This window comes from Bison bison, unplaced genomic scaffold, assembly GCF_000754665.1.
Source record: "Bison bison bison isolate TAMUID 2011002044 unplaced genomic scaffold, Bison_UMD1.0 scf7180017864309, whole genome shotgun sequence".
In the NCBI taxonomy this organism is placed as follows: domain Eukaryota; kingdom Metazoa; phylum Chordata; class Mammalia; order Artiodactyla; family Bovidae; genus Bison; species Bison bison.
The window spans coordinates 2,545,329-2,562,625 of NW_011494881.1; the positions used below are offsets into that span (position 1 = coordinate 2,545,329).

Here is a 17,297-nt window from a genome sequence, read left to right on the forward strand (position 1 = left end):
ATGTATACACAAACATAAATATATGCACACACACATATATATGTATATTTTTAAGTGGAATGCTTTACAGCCTTCAAATAGGATCAGGGCTAAAACTAATGGTAACTACAGGTTTTAGTCAAATTAACAGTACTAATTCTTTTTTAGACATCAACCACAGTGTGAGTATCCTCATCTATAGAATCTTTTATTAATAACTTGTAAACTAAGGATATAAAGGAAACAAACTTGCTATGCATCTTATTCAATTATCACTTTTTACACGGAAAATTGACAATGTGTTTGTTTGTTTGGTTTTTTTTTTTTTTTTGGCCTTGTGGCATGCAAGATCTTAGGTCCCTGTCCAGGGATCAAACCAGCGGCTCCTGCAATGGAAGCACAGAGTCCTAACCACTGGACTGCCAGGGGATTCCCGACAACACATGGCCACAAAAGTAAGGAGATAGAAAAGCTTTTTAAACTCCATTCTCTTCCCCTACCCCTCGGAACTTCTGTGCTCTAGAACCAACTGTTGGTGCCAACATACAGATAACTTTTATACATATTGATTGCAAATTTTTAAAAAAATGTATACTGCTACTCATGCTTCTTTTGGAAAAATGAAATAGATTGCCAAAATAACTGGCATTTAGAAATAGATAACACACAGACATTTTTATGGACAGGTTTTCATTAGGGTTTGAAAATGTATTTTTATATGCTCAGTGTAAGATCTGATAGCCTAAAGAACAGTTGAGCAGTAGTGACTAGGAAGGACAGAGTGTTCCTAGAAGACAAATTATAGTTGCCACCTCCACATTGCCTGAATACAGTTTAACCGCATTAAAATGACAGAAATGTTTGCCCAAGAAAAATGCCATGCAGTTCAAGCTGCTATTTTACTTTTAAAGAGAGAGAGAGAGAAGAAAAATTACTCTTTGTCAACATAGGGATATTAAGAGGTGAACTGAAGGATTCTGTGCTGCTCACTTTCAACAAACTTCATCTGTTCAATCTTTAAAAGGAAGCTTTACCCAGCAAGCTAACTTCCAAAGAGCGTCTTTCAAACTGCTCCTGTTTGCAAGCGCTCAGAGTGTTGACCATAAAATAGAAATAGTATGAGTTGGTAAACGTTAGAATTTATTCCTAGTTTGGAAAGCGTTTTTTTTTTAAGTATTGCATCATCAGAGAATAAAATTATACACTGAATCTACAGTAAGGATGAAACACCTTATCATCCTTTTCCTAGTTACAAATAGGGAGACTGAATAAGATGGTTTCTTTCACTTAACATAAAACTATTCTGTTTAAAATTAAATGTGTTTTGTATGGTAAATTCTCATTTAAAAAATTAAAATAGATTTTATCACACCAAGATCCTCTATGACCCACCTCCTAGAGTAATGGAAATAAAAACAAAAATAAACAAGTGAGACTTAATTAAAGTTAGAAACTTTTGCACAGCAAAGGAAACTATAAAAAAGGTGAAACAACAGTCCTCAGAATGTAAGAAAACGATAGCAAATGAAACAGCTGACAAAGGATTAATTTTCAAAATACACAAGCAGTTCATGCAACTCAATACCAGAAAAACAACCTAATCAAGAAGTGGGCTGCTGCTGCTGCTGCTAAGTCGCTTCAGTCGTGTCCGAACTGTATGACCCCATAGACGGCAGTCCACCAGGCTCCCCCGTCCTTGGGATTCTCCAGGCAAGAATACTGGAGTGGGTTGCCACTTCCTTCTCCAATGCATGAAAGTGAAAAGTGAAAGTGAAGTCACTCAGTCGTGTCCAACTCTTAGCGACCCCATGGACTGCAGCCCACCAGGCTCCTCCATCCATGGGATTTTCCAGGCAAGAGTACTGGAGTGGGGGTGCCATTGCCTTCTCCGCAGAAGACCTAAACAGACATTTATCCAAAGAAGACATACAGATGGCTAATAAGCACATGAAAAGATGCTTAACATTGCTCATTGTTAGAGAAATGCAAATCAAAACTACAATGAGCTATGACCTCACACTGGTCAGAATGGCCATCATCAAAAAAATCTACAAACAATAAATGCTGGAGAGGATGTGGATAAATAGGTACCCTCTTGTACTGTTGTTGAGAATGTCAATTGACACGGTCACTATGGAGAATAGTATGGAGATTTCTTAAAAAACTAGAAATAAATCTACCATATGACCCCGCAGTCCCACTACTGGGCATATACCTTTGAGGAAACCATAACTGAAAAAGACATGTGTACCCCAGTGTTCTTTGTAGCACTATTTAAAATAGCTAGGACATGGAAATAACCTAGATGTTGATCAACAGATAGATAAAGAAGTTGTGGTACATACATACAATGGAGTATTACTCAGCCATAAAAAGGAACACATTTGAGTCAGTTCTAATGAGGTGGATGAATTTAGAGTCTATTATACAGAGTGAAGTAAGTCAGAAAGAGAAAAATAAATATCGTATATTAATACATATATATGGAATGTAGAAAGATGGTACTGATGAATCTATTTGCAGGGAGCAATGGAGATGCAGACACAGAGAACAGACTTGTGGACCAGGGGTTGGGGAAGGAGAGGATGAGATGAATGGAGAGAGTAGCATGGAAACATATACACTACCATATGGAAAAGGTATGACTCAGGGAGCTCAAACAGGTCCTCTGTGACAACCTAGAGGGGTGGGATGGGGTGGAAGGTGTGAGGGTGGTTCAAGAGGGAAGGCACATACGTATACCTATGGCTGATTCATGTTGATGTATGGCAGATACCAACACAATACTATAAAGCAATTATCTTTCAATTAAAAATAAAATTTTTTAAATAAGAAAAAATTAAAATAGATTTTAAAATATTAATGATTATTGTTAATAATTTAAACAATTTGGTAAAATATAAAGAAGAAAATACCAGAAATACCACCTCAGGAGATAGACACTGATAATTTTTATTGAACATCACTGTGATATTTTTTCATCCTCTTAAGTGTGTTGCACAGACATAGAAGTTGGTATGTTACCCCAGAGGATCTTGGACCTTTGTAAACTATTTTTACCCAACAACGTGCTAAGGACCTCTTTCCAAATATGGGGAGCTTAGTTATGTTCATATAGATAACATGTAAAGACCATGAACTTCTACAGGGCCAATTATCTACATATATAAATAAATGATGGATATGTTCATTCTCATTCTGTTCAAGTAGAATAAAATCTTAAGTTGCATGTATTTAGGTGTGTCTTATTATATTGATAAGCATCATCTATGCCTTGATTGCCTAAAATGGTTTCTCCAGGTTCTTCAATCTCTCTGGCTCCGCAAAGTAGCCAGATGCTCAGACTTGACTTGTGACTTGATAGTCACTCAGCAGTGTCCAACTCTTTCCAATCCCATGGGCTATAGTCCACCAGGCTCCTATGTTCATGGAATTCTCCAGGCAAGAATACTGGAGTGGGTTGCCATTCCCTTCTCCAGGGAAACTTTCCAACCCAGGGATTGAACCGAGTTCTCCCACGTTGCAGGCCGATTCTTTACCTTCGGCCACCAGGAAAGTTACTCAGAGGGATATAGAAAATGCTAGTGATATAGAAAGGAGAAACTTGAGATAATGTTTAGCATATCCATTTTGTCCACTGCATTTGTATATTTATTCTTAGTTAATGAACAATTTGTTTGATTATACCTATAATATATATGAAGATATAATTTTTATTCATTATATAAAAACTAAGGAATTTATAAGCCCTCCTCTTTGAATCTGTCTATATATTGAAACATCTTATTAGCTCTTGAGGACAGGGACTCTGCTTTATTAAGTTTTTATTCTCACATCTTAACAGAGATCATGGAATACAGTGGAAGTTTGATAGATCTGTTATCAAAATTACATAAATGAAATACAGACGTGCTTTGCTCATCACTGTATCCCTGTGACTTAATACCTTTATTCACAGTAGAAACTTAGTGAATGTTTGTTAGATAAACATGATGTGGAAATCTGGCTACTAGGAAGTACCACTAAAATCTAACATAAGAAGTTTTCCTTAGTCCCTAGAATTCAGGTAAATTCAGATTAGAGTAAGTATAATTCTGGAAGATATTTTACTGACTGCTAAAAAATAGCTCAGTTATACAGAGTTGGGTTGGGGAGGAGAAGAGAGAGAAGTTGTAACAAACAAATGAGACTTGGAGGAGAAAATAGCTCCTCTGAGGGGAGCCACATGCTCTGATACCCAAGGCAGCCGCATGAGGAAGCAGCCTAAAATTAGCAGGATGGGCAAGCCCACGGAGGGAAAGCCACAGCAGATTTCCCTGCACTCAACAAGTGAGGTGAAGGACCAGGAGCCCCAGTGGAACCCTCTTTAGCCTGTAGAGATCCATGACAGTTTGTGCCAGGTAAGGTGCTTCTTCAGAACTCACTTTGGGAGGTAAAGCAAGTGATTTCTTAAGGGAATGGGCAGAAATTGAACGATTTAATATCACCTAGTAAAGAGATACCTCCAGGAATCTAACGATTAAGAGAGCGATAAACCTATTCTTGTATCCATCCTCATCCAAGCTGTTCATCTGAACCACCCCTTTTTACCTTGTTGAATTAGGGCTTTCTGGGGTATGTAGGTGCTGTTTTTTTTCTAACCTTGTTGCTGTTTTTTTTTTTTTCCTTACCTCCTACCTTGTTGGAATAAAGGGAGGAGCCTGTCCTAGGAAATTTGTAAAACCAGGTGGAAGAACAATAAGGAAAGAGTATTCCCAAGTGACATTTAAAGACTGGATAAGAGCAGAGCCAAAAAGGAAAGATTAGAGATACCAAAATAGGACTCGGTGGGCAACAGTGTTCTTTGATCATAGGTGAAGTACAGAGTTGTTGAATTGGTCAAAGACAGACAACAGAATCCTGGAGGAGGCCAAGATTTTCTGTGTTGTTGTTTCACAAAGAACTAGATCAGTGATTTACTTTATGTCATGTGAATTATTCCCAATTATAGTATTTATCTATCACTCATCATATTTTCTGTAAGTTCCCATTTTCTGTGCTGGAATTCATTTTTACATTATCTATTTTTTTGAAGTTCAGTTCAGTCAGTTCAGTCGCTCAGTCGTGTCTGACTCTTTGCAACCCCATGAACCGCAGCACGCCAGCCCTCCCTGTCCATCACCAACTCCTGGAGTCCACCCAAACCCATGTCCATCGAGTTGGTGATGCCATCCAATGATCTCATCCTCTGTCGTCCCCTTCTCTTCCTGCCCTCAATCTTTCCCAGCATCAGGGTCTTTTCAAATGAGTCAGCTCTTTGCATCAGGTGGCCAAAGTATTGGAGTTTCAGCTTCAACATCAGTCCTTCCAATGAACGACCAGGACTGATCTGCTTTAGAATGGACTGGTTGGATCACCTTGCAGTCCAAGGGACTCTTACTACTCATTAATTGTAAAACCCTCCATTCTCTTAAGAGGGTATCTCAGGATTGATCTGAAGGGACAGCAGAAATGCAGAACTTTAAAAATAATTACAGCTATCTTGAGATATAATTCACATACCATACAATTCATCTATTTAAAGTATACAATTCAGTGGTTTTTACCATATCTACAGACTTGTACAACCATTTCCACAATCAATTTAGGATACTTTATCGTCTTCTCCAACAAAACCCATACTCAACAGCTGTCACCTCCTCTTTTCTTCCAACACTCCCCTTACCCACAACCCTAGGCAACCACAAATTTACTGTTTCTGCAGATTTGCCTATTCTGGATATTTCATATAAATGGGATCAGGCATAGTGGTCTTTTGTGAGCTATTTTGGGGGCAGCTGGGGAGCTCGGTGTATAGCAAGAGAGAAAAGAACCTCTTCTGTTTTAGTTCTCTAGTGATACCCTAAATGAATGTACTTCACTGTATCAGGCCATAATAATAATCCAAGATTATTATTAAATAAAAATTGTCATTATTGAAAAGAATTTAATCATATAATAAATGAAAATAAGATGTCAGGTGAACGGTGCCTGGCAGATATTAGATTCTTGGTAAACAATCATATTTTTTCCTCTATCCTACTCCCGGTGTTAAACATTTACTCATATTATAAAACATATAGAGCAGATTTGAAGAAAACTTAGCAGACTACTTTGAACATACTAGTTACTCAATAAATACCTTTTAAAATAGGAAAGGCAGGTATAGTCAGGTATGTGTGCATTTTACAGCTGTGATATTATTTCATAAAGGCTATGGAAAATAGCTTTATTTGCTGGACTAGGAGGCACCAATTATAATTTCAAGTCTGAGCTGATATCAACTGCAATCTTAAATAACTGACTTACTTTCTTTGGTCCTCAATTTATCTACAACTCCAGCCCAAGAAAGATAGGCTGGATCATAGCTAAAATGCCGTCCCCATCGTTCATATTGTGGAAATATCTTATGGCAGGATCTCCAAGATACACCTGCCTTTTGTGTATTTCATACTAAAGGTCACACATTGGATTATAGGACTCCTTCTTAGGGAGGTTCAGTTGGTTGACTATCATTAGATCTTGCTGCTTGTAATTACCTTGATGAAATCACCAGGTTCCATTGTCTGGTCCTCAGGTATCCAAGATCAGAAACTTAATTTGTTTTTCAGAAATTCTTATAGTGATCCAGTCCTTTTGCAAGGTTATTTACATTAACCAAACTCCCAAGTAATGCAGCATCCAAAATTCCAATTTGTTAATTTACAGTGAGAAAAATGACTTGAGAGCAAACTAAATGTCATATTTTCCTATTAACTTATTATTTAAAAGAAGTCTATTAAAAAAAAAAAAAAAACGCAATTGAAATTAGAATGCTGTGGCATCCAAAATTCCAATTTGTTAATTTACAATGAGAAGATGACTTCAGAGCAAACTAAATGTCATATTCTTCTATCAACTTATTTAAAAGAAGTCTATTTAAAAAAATTCAATTGAAATTAGAATGCTGTTGCATGAGAATGCTGTTGCACCAAGGTAAGTAATTGATCATAGCACCTGGCAGTATTGTTTTGAGTTGCCAACACCACCATCAGGAGCAGAAAAGGCTCTCTTGGATGAACATTGCTGATTCTTTCCTCTTTGACTTCCCTTTCCTACTTGTCATTCCAATTATCTCTTCAGATATAGATGCAGATATAGATATGTGCTAGTCCTTTCAGCTGTGTCCAACTCTCTGGGATCCTATGGACTGTAGCCCACCAGGCTCCTCTGTCCATGGGATTCTCCAAGCAAGAATACTGGAGTGGGTTGCCATGCCCTCTTCCAGGGCATCTTCTGAGATATAGATATAAATATTTATATACACACATACATTTGATAGATAGGTAGGTAGGTAGATACTATCAGTTAGGCTACAGTCAAATTATACTTCTTTTTTCTACTGATGGCCTTGATGCTTTTGTGTGTGTGTGTGCCTTGTGGGCAATTTTTACAGTTTTTTTTCTTTTTGTAAATATCATACACCCTTATTAGAAGTTTTTTTTTTTTTAAGTACAGCTAAGAAAAATATGAGAAAAAAATCTTCCACAGTTCTACCACCTAGTTATAACCAATTGACATTTTAGAATACTGTACTCCAGAATAAAAAAAAAAAAAAAAACAGGGTCATATTACAAATACTATTTTGAAGACTATTTTGGGTTTTTTAAAATCTTATACAAATGTTATTGCTCTTTAAAAATGAGTATTTTAAAGAGGTATATACAAGTATGGGCTTCAAAGTCTCAGAACTGAACCAATTCTCTCTCATTGAACTAATTTTTTTTAAACTAGTTAAAATTTTACTCTTTAATTAAAAACCTCAAAGGGGAAAAAAGTCACAGTAGGACTTGGAAACCAATGCTTTCATCTTTGCTTGGGTTCACTGTATTTGCTCTTAAGTATTATTTTTGTTGTTCAGTAACTAAGGCATGTGTAACTCTTTGCAACTCCGTGGACTACAGCACGCCAGGCTTCCTGTCCTTCACTATCTCCCACAGTTGGCTCAAACTCATGACCATTAAGTTGGTGATGCCACCCAATCGTCTCATCCTCTGTTGCCCCCTTCTCCTCCTGCCCTCAATCTTTCCCAGCATCTGGGTCTTTTCCAATGAGTCGGCTCTTCACATCAGATGGCCAAAGTATTGGAGTTTCAGCAGTATTATAAAATGACTTAAACATCTTTACAAAACTACGCTATAGAAATATAGCCAGCAGTATTTTATCACAAATAAAATTTCCTTTGTGATATGTAAATTATGCTGCCCTAAAATAATCTTACTAAGTCCTGTTCATTAGAACTTACAAAGAAAACAAATGAAAGAAAAAAAACATAGGTGGTTGTAACTGTGTAAAGATGTAAGACATGAGACATGAAACTCAGTACACGCAAATAACTCTTTCTTGCCATAGTGTGCAGAAGTATCTTGGGCACTGGCATGGTTGGAGAACCAACCATAAGTCAGATTGCAGAATGGAGGCCCCCGCCTCACTTCTGACACACCAGCCATTTCACAACTCTACAAACTCAGAGTACCTAGAACAAGCTTAACATAGACCCTCAAGGCAGGAACCTTCTCAAATCTTACTTCCAAGACTAATCAGAAATGAACAATTTAAGGAATTTCCCCCCAAGCTTCCTTTAAGAACACAAAACAAGTTTGAATGTTCATAATAGGTTTCCCTATTAAGTAGTTTCCCTATTGAACTGTTAAATAATCAACTTCATAGGGACAGGAAGTAGAATGGTGGTTGCCAGGGTCTGGAGGTAAAGGGGGATGGGGAGTTATTATTTAATTAGTGCAAATTTTCAGTTTTGCAAAATGAAAAAAGTTCTGGAGATGATTCTGGAGATGGTGGTGATGGTTGCACAACATGAATGAACTTAATGCTACAGAACTGTGTCACGTGAGTGTATGTTCCTGGGTTCTTTGTCTCATCACAACAAAGATTTGGAGCGACGGACATTAAAGCCCTTGGCGCGTCACAGCTCTCGGGTCTTGGACAAACCGTGCTACAGCTCTTAGGCAAATCAGTGTTACAGCTCCATTTTATTTAGAAGATAGCAGGAGAGAGAGAGTGAGAGAGAGAGAGAGAGAAAGAAAGAAAAGAGCGCACGCACGCGGGAGAGAGTCTGTGAGATAGCGCTTTGGCTCCTCCTTTTATATGTTTTTTCCTCCACCTGGGCCTGCCCTATGCAAATTGGGTTTAGCCAGGAGTGCTGTTTGTTCTGCCTGAAGTCTTCACTCTGGTCTTCGGACCTTCCTTTGACCTTCCTTGTCTTTTAGCCACTGCCATTTTGGACTCCTTTTCCCTATTCTACCTACCTAACATTCCCCCCTCAAGAGATGGGAGGCCCAATTCTTTGGGAATAGGGGCGTCGAGGTCTTTCTGGCTACTTCCTGCTGAACTGAGACGGCGAGGGGTATTGGGCCTCCCCCTCTTGCTAGTCTCAATCCTCAGAGTCCTTATAGCGGTGTCCAAGGGTGTGTGATATTTTCCGTGGTCAGCTGTAGTTTTATATCTTTGTTGAACTGGCACTGCATGTTGTAGCTGGTTGACCCAGCTCTTCTTTTTCCATCCAAGACAAAGCTGCTTCCATCAGTGTACCAGATTTCCTCAGGATTGGTCAGAAGATCTTCCGACAATCCCTCTTGGGGTTTTGTCCAGTGGTCCAAGATTTCTAGACAAGAGTAAAAGGGGAGAGAGCCCTTGGGGGTAGGGAGGAGGGTGGCTGGGTTAAGAACCTCACAAGGGGATATAGTGAGGCCTGGATTTCCCATCAGCATTACTTGATATCTGAGGATTCTTTGATCAGACATCCATAAATGGCCTCTCCCATTTAGGAGTTGTTTTACTTGGTGGCTGGTAAAAAATAGTTAGTTTGCCCCCAAAGGAGTTTTAAAGCATCTTCTATCACGATTGCAATAGCTGCAAGATTTCGAAGGCAGGGGGGCCAACCTCGGGTAGTTGGATCGAGCCTCTTGGATAAGTAAGCTACAGGCTGGGGCTTAGATCCCAACCTTTGAGTTAACACTCCCAAGGCTATTCCCTCTCTTTCATGGACATAAAGTTGGAATGCTTTTTCTGGGTCTGGCAACCCCAAGGCAGGTGCCTGAGTTAAGGCCTGTTTTAGTGTAGCCTCTGCCTTCTTTTGAGGAGCTCCCCACATCAGTGGGATTGAATCATTTCGTCCCTTTAAGCTTTCATATAAGGGCTGGGCAATTAGACCGTAGTTGGGTATCCAGATTCTACAATAACCAGTTAGCCCCAGGAAAGCTCACAATTGTTTTCGAGTCGTGGGGGAGGGCAACTGGAGGATTCCTTGTACCCGATCAGAGGACAGCCTCCTGGACCCGTGTGTAATCTGAACTCTCAGGTAAGTGGCCTTTGTCTCGACCATCTGTGCCTTAGCACGGGAGACTTTATATCCCCTTTCTGCCAAGAAGTTTAGAACCTGAATTGCATGTTGTTGGGCACTTTTCTCATCTGGAGAGCAGATTAGTAGGTCATCTACATATTGTAATATTTTCCCATTAGGTCCCAGGTCCAGATCTAGGAGGTCCTGGCTAAGGGCCTGTCCAAACAGGTGGGGGCTATCTCTGAACCCCTGAGGTAATACTGTCCAAATCATCTGTTGGTGTTTTTCTCCTGGGGCTTCCCACTCAAAGGCAAAAAGGTATTGGGATTCTTTAGCCAGTGGTATGCAAAAAAATGCATCTTTGAGATCCAAGACTGTAAACCGCTTGACACTGGGTGGGATTTCTCCCAAGATTACATAGGGATTGGGTACTGTGGGATGGAGGGGGACTACAGCTTCATTTATGATCTGGAGATGTTGAACCAGTCGCCAGGTTCCGTCTTTTTTCTTTACTGAAAAGATTGGGGTGTTACATGGCGAACTGGTGGGGATCAATAGCCCACAAGCAAGGAATTTATTTATTAAAGGCTGTAGTCCCTCCCGAGCCTCTCTTTTGAGAGGATATTGTTTCCAATTAGGAAACCGAGTGGGATCTCGGAGGACAATGATGACTGGTTCAGCTTGGTGGGCTTGTCCAGGAATCCTCTGGTCCCACAACTAGGGGTTAATTTTGTCTTCCCATAGTTTTTGGTCCCTCTCTATTGAAGGTGTAATGGGTTCTTCAGTAGTAACCAGGAGCTGGAGAGCTCTAGGGGCTGAAAAACTTCCCATCACAAGGGTGGTCCCCAGTTTAGTGAGTATATATCTTCCCAATAAGGGGGTAGGACACTCAGGGACCACCAGAAACTGGTGGGAAAATATTTGTCCATCCCAGCAACAAAGAAGTGCTTGGGTGAATCTTTTAGTAATTGCTTTTCCTGTAGCACCCAAAATGGTACAGGTTTGGGAGGAGAAGACTCCGGAGTAGGAGATCAAGACAGAGTAGGTAGCCCCTGTGTCAACCAAGAAATTCTCGGACCTACCTGCCACATCCAGTTGCACCCTTGGCTCCAGCCCTGTGATGGTCATCTGTGACAGGCGGGCTGGCTGGAGCGGGACGCTTCAGTCCTCTTGAATCATCAAGAGGGTAGGCTTGGCGCTTGACCTTGAGGCTCTTGGGTCCCGAGGGCAGAGTGCTGCCCAATGTCCCAGTTGATGGCATTCGTGGCAAGGAATTCTAGGAGACTTGTCACGGTTTGGACACTCTTTGGACCAATGCCCCGCCTGTTCCCCGCCTCACTTCTGACACACCAGCCATTTCACAACTCTACAAACTCAGAAATACCTAGAACAAGCTTAACATAGACCCTCAAGGCAGGAACCTTCTCAAATCTTACTTCCAAGACTAATCAGAAATGAACAATTTAAGGAATTTCCCCCCAAGCTTCCTTTAAGAACACAAAACAAGTTTGAATGTTCATAATAGGTTTCCCTATTAAATAGTTTCCCTATTGAACTGTTAAATAATCAACTTCATAAGGACAGGAAGTAGAATGGTGGTTGCCAGGGTCTGGAGGTAAAGGGGGATGGGGAGTTATTATTTAATTAGTGCAAAGTTTCAGTTTTGCAAAATGAAAAAAAGTTCTGAAGATGGTTCTGGAGATGGTGGTGATGGTTGCACAACATGAATGAACTTAATGCTACAGAACTGTATGGTCATTGCAATTAAAAATAAATAATGTTTTTGAAAAAGAATAGGAACCTGGAGATCAAAGTTCAAAATAAATTTTTGATTAAGACCTTTTCTCACAATGTCAAAATAGAATAGAATTATGCTAAGACAGGTCATTTATTGGTATGAAGTTGATCCACAGATGGGTAAAAGATGATATATACAAATCAACTAATATTTCTAATAATTCTTAAATCATATTATCCTATGTATGTGGACACAGTTCACTAAAACTTAAAGATAAATACAATAAATAGTGATCTATTCAAATAAAAACACAATATTCAGGTTGTTTTTTGGTTTGTTTTTTTTTAGTTATTGACATGCTATGTAACTCTAGCTAGTTAATTATTCTTTATGTCAGCTTCCTCACATATAAAATGTGAGTATTAAAGCAGATCTACTGACAGGACTCTGATGAGAAATAGCTAATAAAAATAATAAAACACTTTTCAAATGTAGTGTTAGTAGAAAAGTTCATTTAAATAAAAGTATTAAAAACATCATTGCTCTTTGTATTTGACATCTACCCCAGTTCATCATCGTTATCATTAGCAGCATTATGGAGAAGGAAATGGCAACCCACTCCAGTGTTCTTGCCTGGGAATCCCAGGGACGGGGGAGCCTGGTGGGCTGCCATCTATGGGATCGCACAGAGTCGGACACGACTGAAGCGACTTAAAAAAAAAAAAGTCTTCTTTATTTTATTCCATGTGGTGTTTATATACATTCAAAATTAGTCTATTAGACTATTCAGGATCATGGGAACACTAAAATGTCCCTCACTTCCCTAGATTTCTCCTCTCTAAATCACTTGACCTTAACAATAGTTTTGTCAACTTAAAGTTTTATACTAATCTTATGCTAATATCCTTTCCTAGATCTGATAAAAAATAAAATATTTACCAATAAATTCAATTATTTCCTGTCATAAAGCACATACCACAGAGTGGATATACTGCTCTGATATTTGTCACCACTCTACTTATCTGGCTAAAGAAGGCTTGTTTGATACCTGGGTTGTCAGATCAAATTATAATTTAAACCCTTTAGCTATGTTTAGCCCCTTGGCAGTAGCTGAGTTGAGAATTTAGAATTCAGAAGCAGATGGTTCAGGAGCACAGTAACTAGATGGGAAGCATTTACCTCCATGTCATCGGTTTAAACCTGAACTTGGTTGATCACTATTGGTGTCCTATACAAGATGTAAGTGATCTAATTTGAATCTCTAAATGAATAACACCCATGTTTTAAAAAAAGCTCATCACTCTTGGCACTAATTGGCATTCTTGTTGTCAGCGTCAGGACAGAAGCCAAGGACTGAATCAGTCTGGAAACCTGAACTGTGGCTGTGTCTGAGTCATCAGTCTCGGTGGCCCATTCAGCCTTTGGCCTTTCCTTAGAGTTTACAGCTCAGCCCAATTGTGTACACTTCACTCCCTGTGACTTCACAAGCCAGATTAAAAGATGTTTACTTAAAATACATCTTTTTATGATAAGAATGGTAATAATGATAGCTGACATTTACTGGCCACTTGCTAGAAGCCAGGTATTCTTCTAAGAGTCTTTACCTAACTCTCACAGCAATCCCATGAGATTGGTACTATTATTTCCCTCATTTTTAGAGATAAGGAAACTGAGGCACAAAGAACTTAAATAACTTGCCTACGGCTTCTCAGATAATAAGTGGAGGTAGAATCTAGCTCTAAATACAATCTCTCTGCCTAATTATAGCATTTATTTGACTTCTTTTAACATCTTACCATACCACTGATCAAAGTTTAAACATTCTATGTTCAAATCAAACAGGGCACATATCAATGTCTCAGTTTAAAAACTGCTCACTTTTCTGTGCTAGTTATTTTTATTCTTTGTTTCTGAAAAGAGGCAATGGATCGCTCTTAAATTTGATTCACATGCATTCCTTATTCTGATTTTAAGATACTTGAAGACCTTGATTTGGACTTTCCTGGCAGTCCAGTAGTTAAGATTCCTCACTTCCAAGGCAGGGGGCACGGATTGGATCCCTGGTTGGGGAATTAATATATCCCACATGTTGTGAGATGCAACCAAGAAAAAAATAAAAAGGACCTTGATTTTACAATGTTTTAATGTTCACCTATTTTTTGTTGTTATTGTTTGAGCGAAACATTACCTGAACTTGGAAGCATCCTCTGACCTTAATGTTTCTAAATTAATAGAGAGAATTAAGTCAAATAAAAGCCTATCTACTACTCCATCCCAATATAAACATAGTGAATGGTCACCAAATAGGCAATCCAGCTGCCTCTTTTTGTTAACATAGTAATTGAGTTCTTCCACCTACTCTTCATGCAAAATTAAAAAGCAGATAAGAATTTTTTTTTTTAATCTGAGGCTCCATTTCATGAGACTTCGCATAGTAGCTAGGAAGGAACATTTAAGTATACTGAGATAAATGAACTTAAAAATAAAGTTCATGAGCAATTTGATTATTTTAATGAATAAAAGAAATTAATCTGGTTCTCACAGAAAGTTTTAAGACAGTAAAATATTGTTTGCCATAATCACCAGCTAAAAATAGAAAAGAATCACTTTTTATGCTTCTTTCAGTCACCATCCATACTCAGTTATTACAAGCATGTTCGAAGACTCATTTAACACATATTTATTGCTCTCAGTTTTGCTAAAAGATAAACTTTGGGGTATTTCCCCCCTAAAAGCTCTTGTTAAACTAAATTAATAATGTAAACTTAGCGATCTGGGTTTTACTGCAGATTTACATCTACATGCCCATTCTAATCGGAGAAGGCAATGGCACCACACTCCAGTACTCTTGCCTGGAAAATCCCATGGATGGAGGAGCCTGGTGGGCTTCAGTCCATGGGGTCGAGAAGAGTCGGACACGACTGAGCAACTTCACTTTCACTTTTCACTTTCATGCATTGGAGAAGGAAATGGCAACCCACTCCAGTGTTCTTGCCTGGAGAATCCCAGGGACCGGGGAGCCTGGTGGGCTGCCGTCTATGGGGTCGCACAGAGTCCGACACGACTGAAGCAACTTAGCAGCAGCAGCCCATTCTAGTGTTTCATTTTCCAATTCTAGTGTTTCATTTTCCAATATACAAAATAATCATAATAAAGACGAACTTCACGAAAAGTGGTGTTGTTTTATGTAGTTATTAGAACATAATAACCAAAGCATGATTGTAAATAACTTCAAAAAGATAAAATGGTAGCTAAACATCTCCTTAAGATACAGTCTCTTGTGCCTAATTTCACTATGTCTAGTAATTTGCAGATAGAGATGCACCAAGAGAATTGTTTATTTATGGTTACTTCGATTTCTTTTCTTTTTGTAAAATTTTTGGTTGCACTGGGTCTTCATTGCTATGTGCAAGCTTTCTCTAGTTGCAGAGAGTAGGGGTTTCTCATTGTGGCGGCTTCTCTTGTTGCGGAGCACAGGCTCTAGGCACTCAGGCTCAGTAGTTGTGGCTCACAGGCACGTGGGATCTTCCTAGACCAGGAATCAAAACCAAGTCATCTGCGTTGGCAGGTGGATTCTTATCCACTGTACCATCAAGGAAGTGCTCAATGTATTTCTCTGACCAGGGTGGCACTAGTGGTAAAGAACCCGCCTGCCAATGCAGGAGACTTAAGAGACACTAGTTCGATCCCTAGTTGGGGAAGATCCCCTGGAGAAGGAAATGGCAACCCACTCCAGTATCCTTGCCTGGAGAATCCCATGGACAGAAGAGCCTGGCAGGCTACAGTCCAAAGGGTCACAAAGAGCTGGACATGACTGAAGGACTTAGCACACAGAGACTTAGGTGTGAATCACAGCTCTGAGGGGCCTTGAGCAAATTTTTACTCCGATCTTCGGTTTGCTGCTGCTGCTAAGTCGCTTCAGTCGTGTCCGACTCTGTGCGACCCCATAGACGGCAGCCCACCAGGCTCCCCCGCCCCTGGGATTCTCCAGGCAAGAACACTGGAGTGGGTTGTCATTGCCTTCTCCAATGCATGAAACTGAAAAGGGAAAGTGAAGTCGCTCAGTTGTGTCTGACTCAGCGACCCCATGGACTGCAGCCTACCAGGTTCCTCTGCCCATGGGATTTTCCAGGCAAGAATACTGGAGTGGGGTGCCATTGCCTTCTCCAGATTTTCGTTTTCCTCCTCTATAAAAAGAGGATGATGATATAGAACACCTTGGACAATCTCAAAGTATACCTCTTGAGACTTTTTCAGATCCTTGAATTTGCAAAACCCACAGTAGTGTACAATTTTTTCAGTTTCATTCTCCATAAAATGGAGATAATGATTCATACTTCCTGGGTTGTTGCATTCAGTTCAGTCACTCAGTCGCATCCAACTCTTTGCGACCCCATAAATTGCAGCACGCCAGGCCTCCCTGTCCATCACCATCTCCCGAAGTTCATTCAAACTCACGTCCATCGAGTTGGTGATGCCATCCAGCCATCTCATCCTCTGTCATCCCCTTCTCCTCCTGCCCCAAATCCCTCCCAGCATCAGAGTCTTTTCCAATGAGTCAACTCTTCGCATGAGGTGGCCAAAGGACTGGAGTTTCAGCTTTACAATCATTCCTTCCAAAGAAGTCCCAGGGCTGATCTCCTTTAGAATGGGTTGTTGCATTAAATTATGTATTAAATATGAATGATAAAGCTTTTGTGTGGTCACTGGGCTGGGTCAGCTAGGATCACTCAGAAAGCTGAGTAATCCATTCTGGTTTATCTGCATTTTAATAAGTCTAATTTGCAGTCAGTCACAAATAGTTGAAATCTTGATCTATGTTAGAGAATAAATGTGTGTTTTAAATGTGTTGTACTCTATTTCACAGGCAACTCAGTCTGTGACTTGAGCTGGAATCTCAAAAAACAGGGCATAAGAATGGACAAAATTGCCTCTTATCTATGAGTAGTAGGGTTTTAAAGTTCAAAACAGAAAGGAGAAGTCTACAGAAGCAGAAAAGAGTTTGATTCTAAAGGACTGGACAGAAAGTAAAGACCTGATGTAAAACAAAGGTTGTTCCAAGGTGGGCAGGAAAAATAGTGGTAAGCCAGTTCAGGAGGATGCAAAAGTATGACAGTGCCTCTTATGGTGCACCTATAGAAGAACTCTAGGGCAAGGTGGGAGTTGTCAACAGCCCCAATCCTTTTCCAAAAGCAAAAGTCGCCCGTATCAATTAGCTCAGGA

The 17,297-nt window shown here is 39.7% G+C and overlaps 1 protein-coding gene across 2 annotated transcripts in view; it reads left to right on the forward strand.

Annotated features, from left to right (window-relative positions):
• Positions 1 to 4,267: 4,267 nt before the first annotated feature.
• MYPN (myopalladin) overlaps positions 4,268 to 17,297 on the forward strand; it is a 107,108-nt gene continuing 94,078 nt past the window's right edge. The window contains exon 1 of one of the 2 annotated variants that reach the window (XM_010852158.1): positions 4,268 to 4,379. In XM_010852158.1, coding sequence (XP_010850460.1) covers positions 4,363 to 4,379 — 17 coding nt within the window. In that variant the 5' untranslated portion in view covers positions 4,268 to 4,362. The remainder of the gene's footprint in view (positions 4,380 to 17,297) is intronic. The other variant, XM_010852157.1, reaches the window with a different exon arrangement.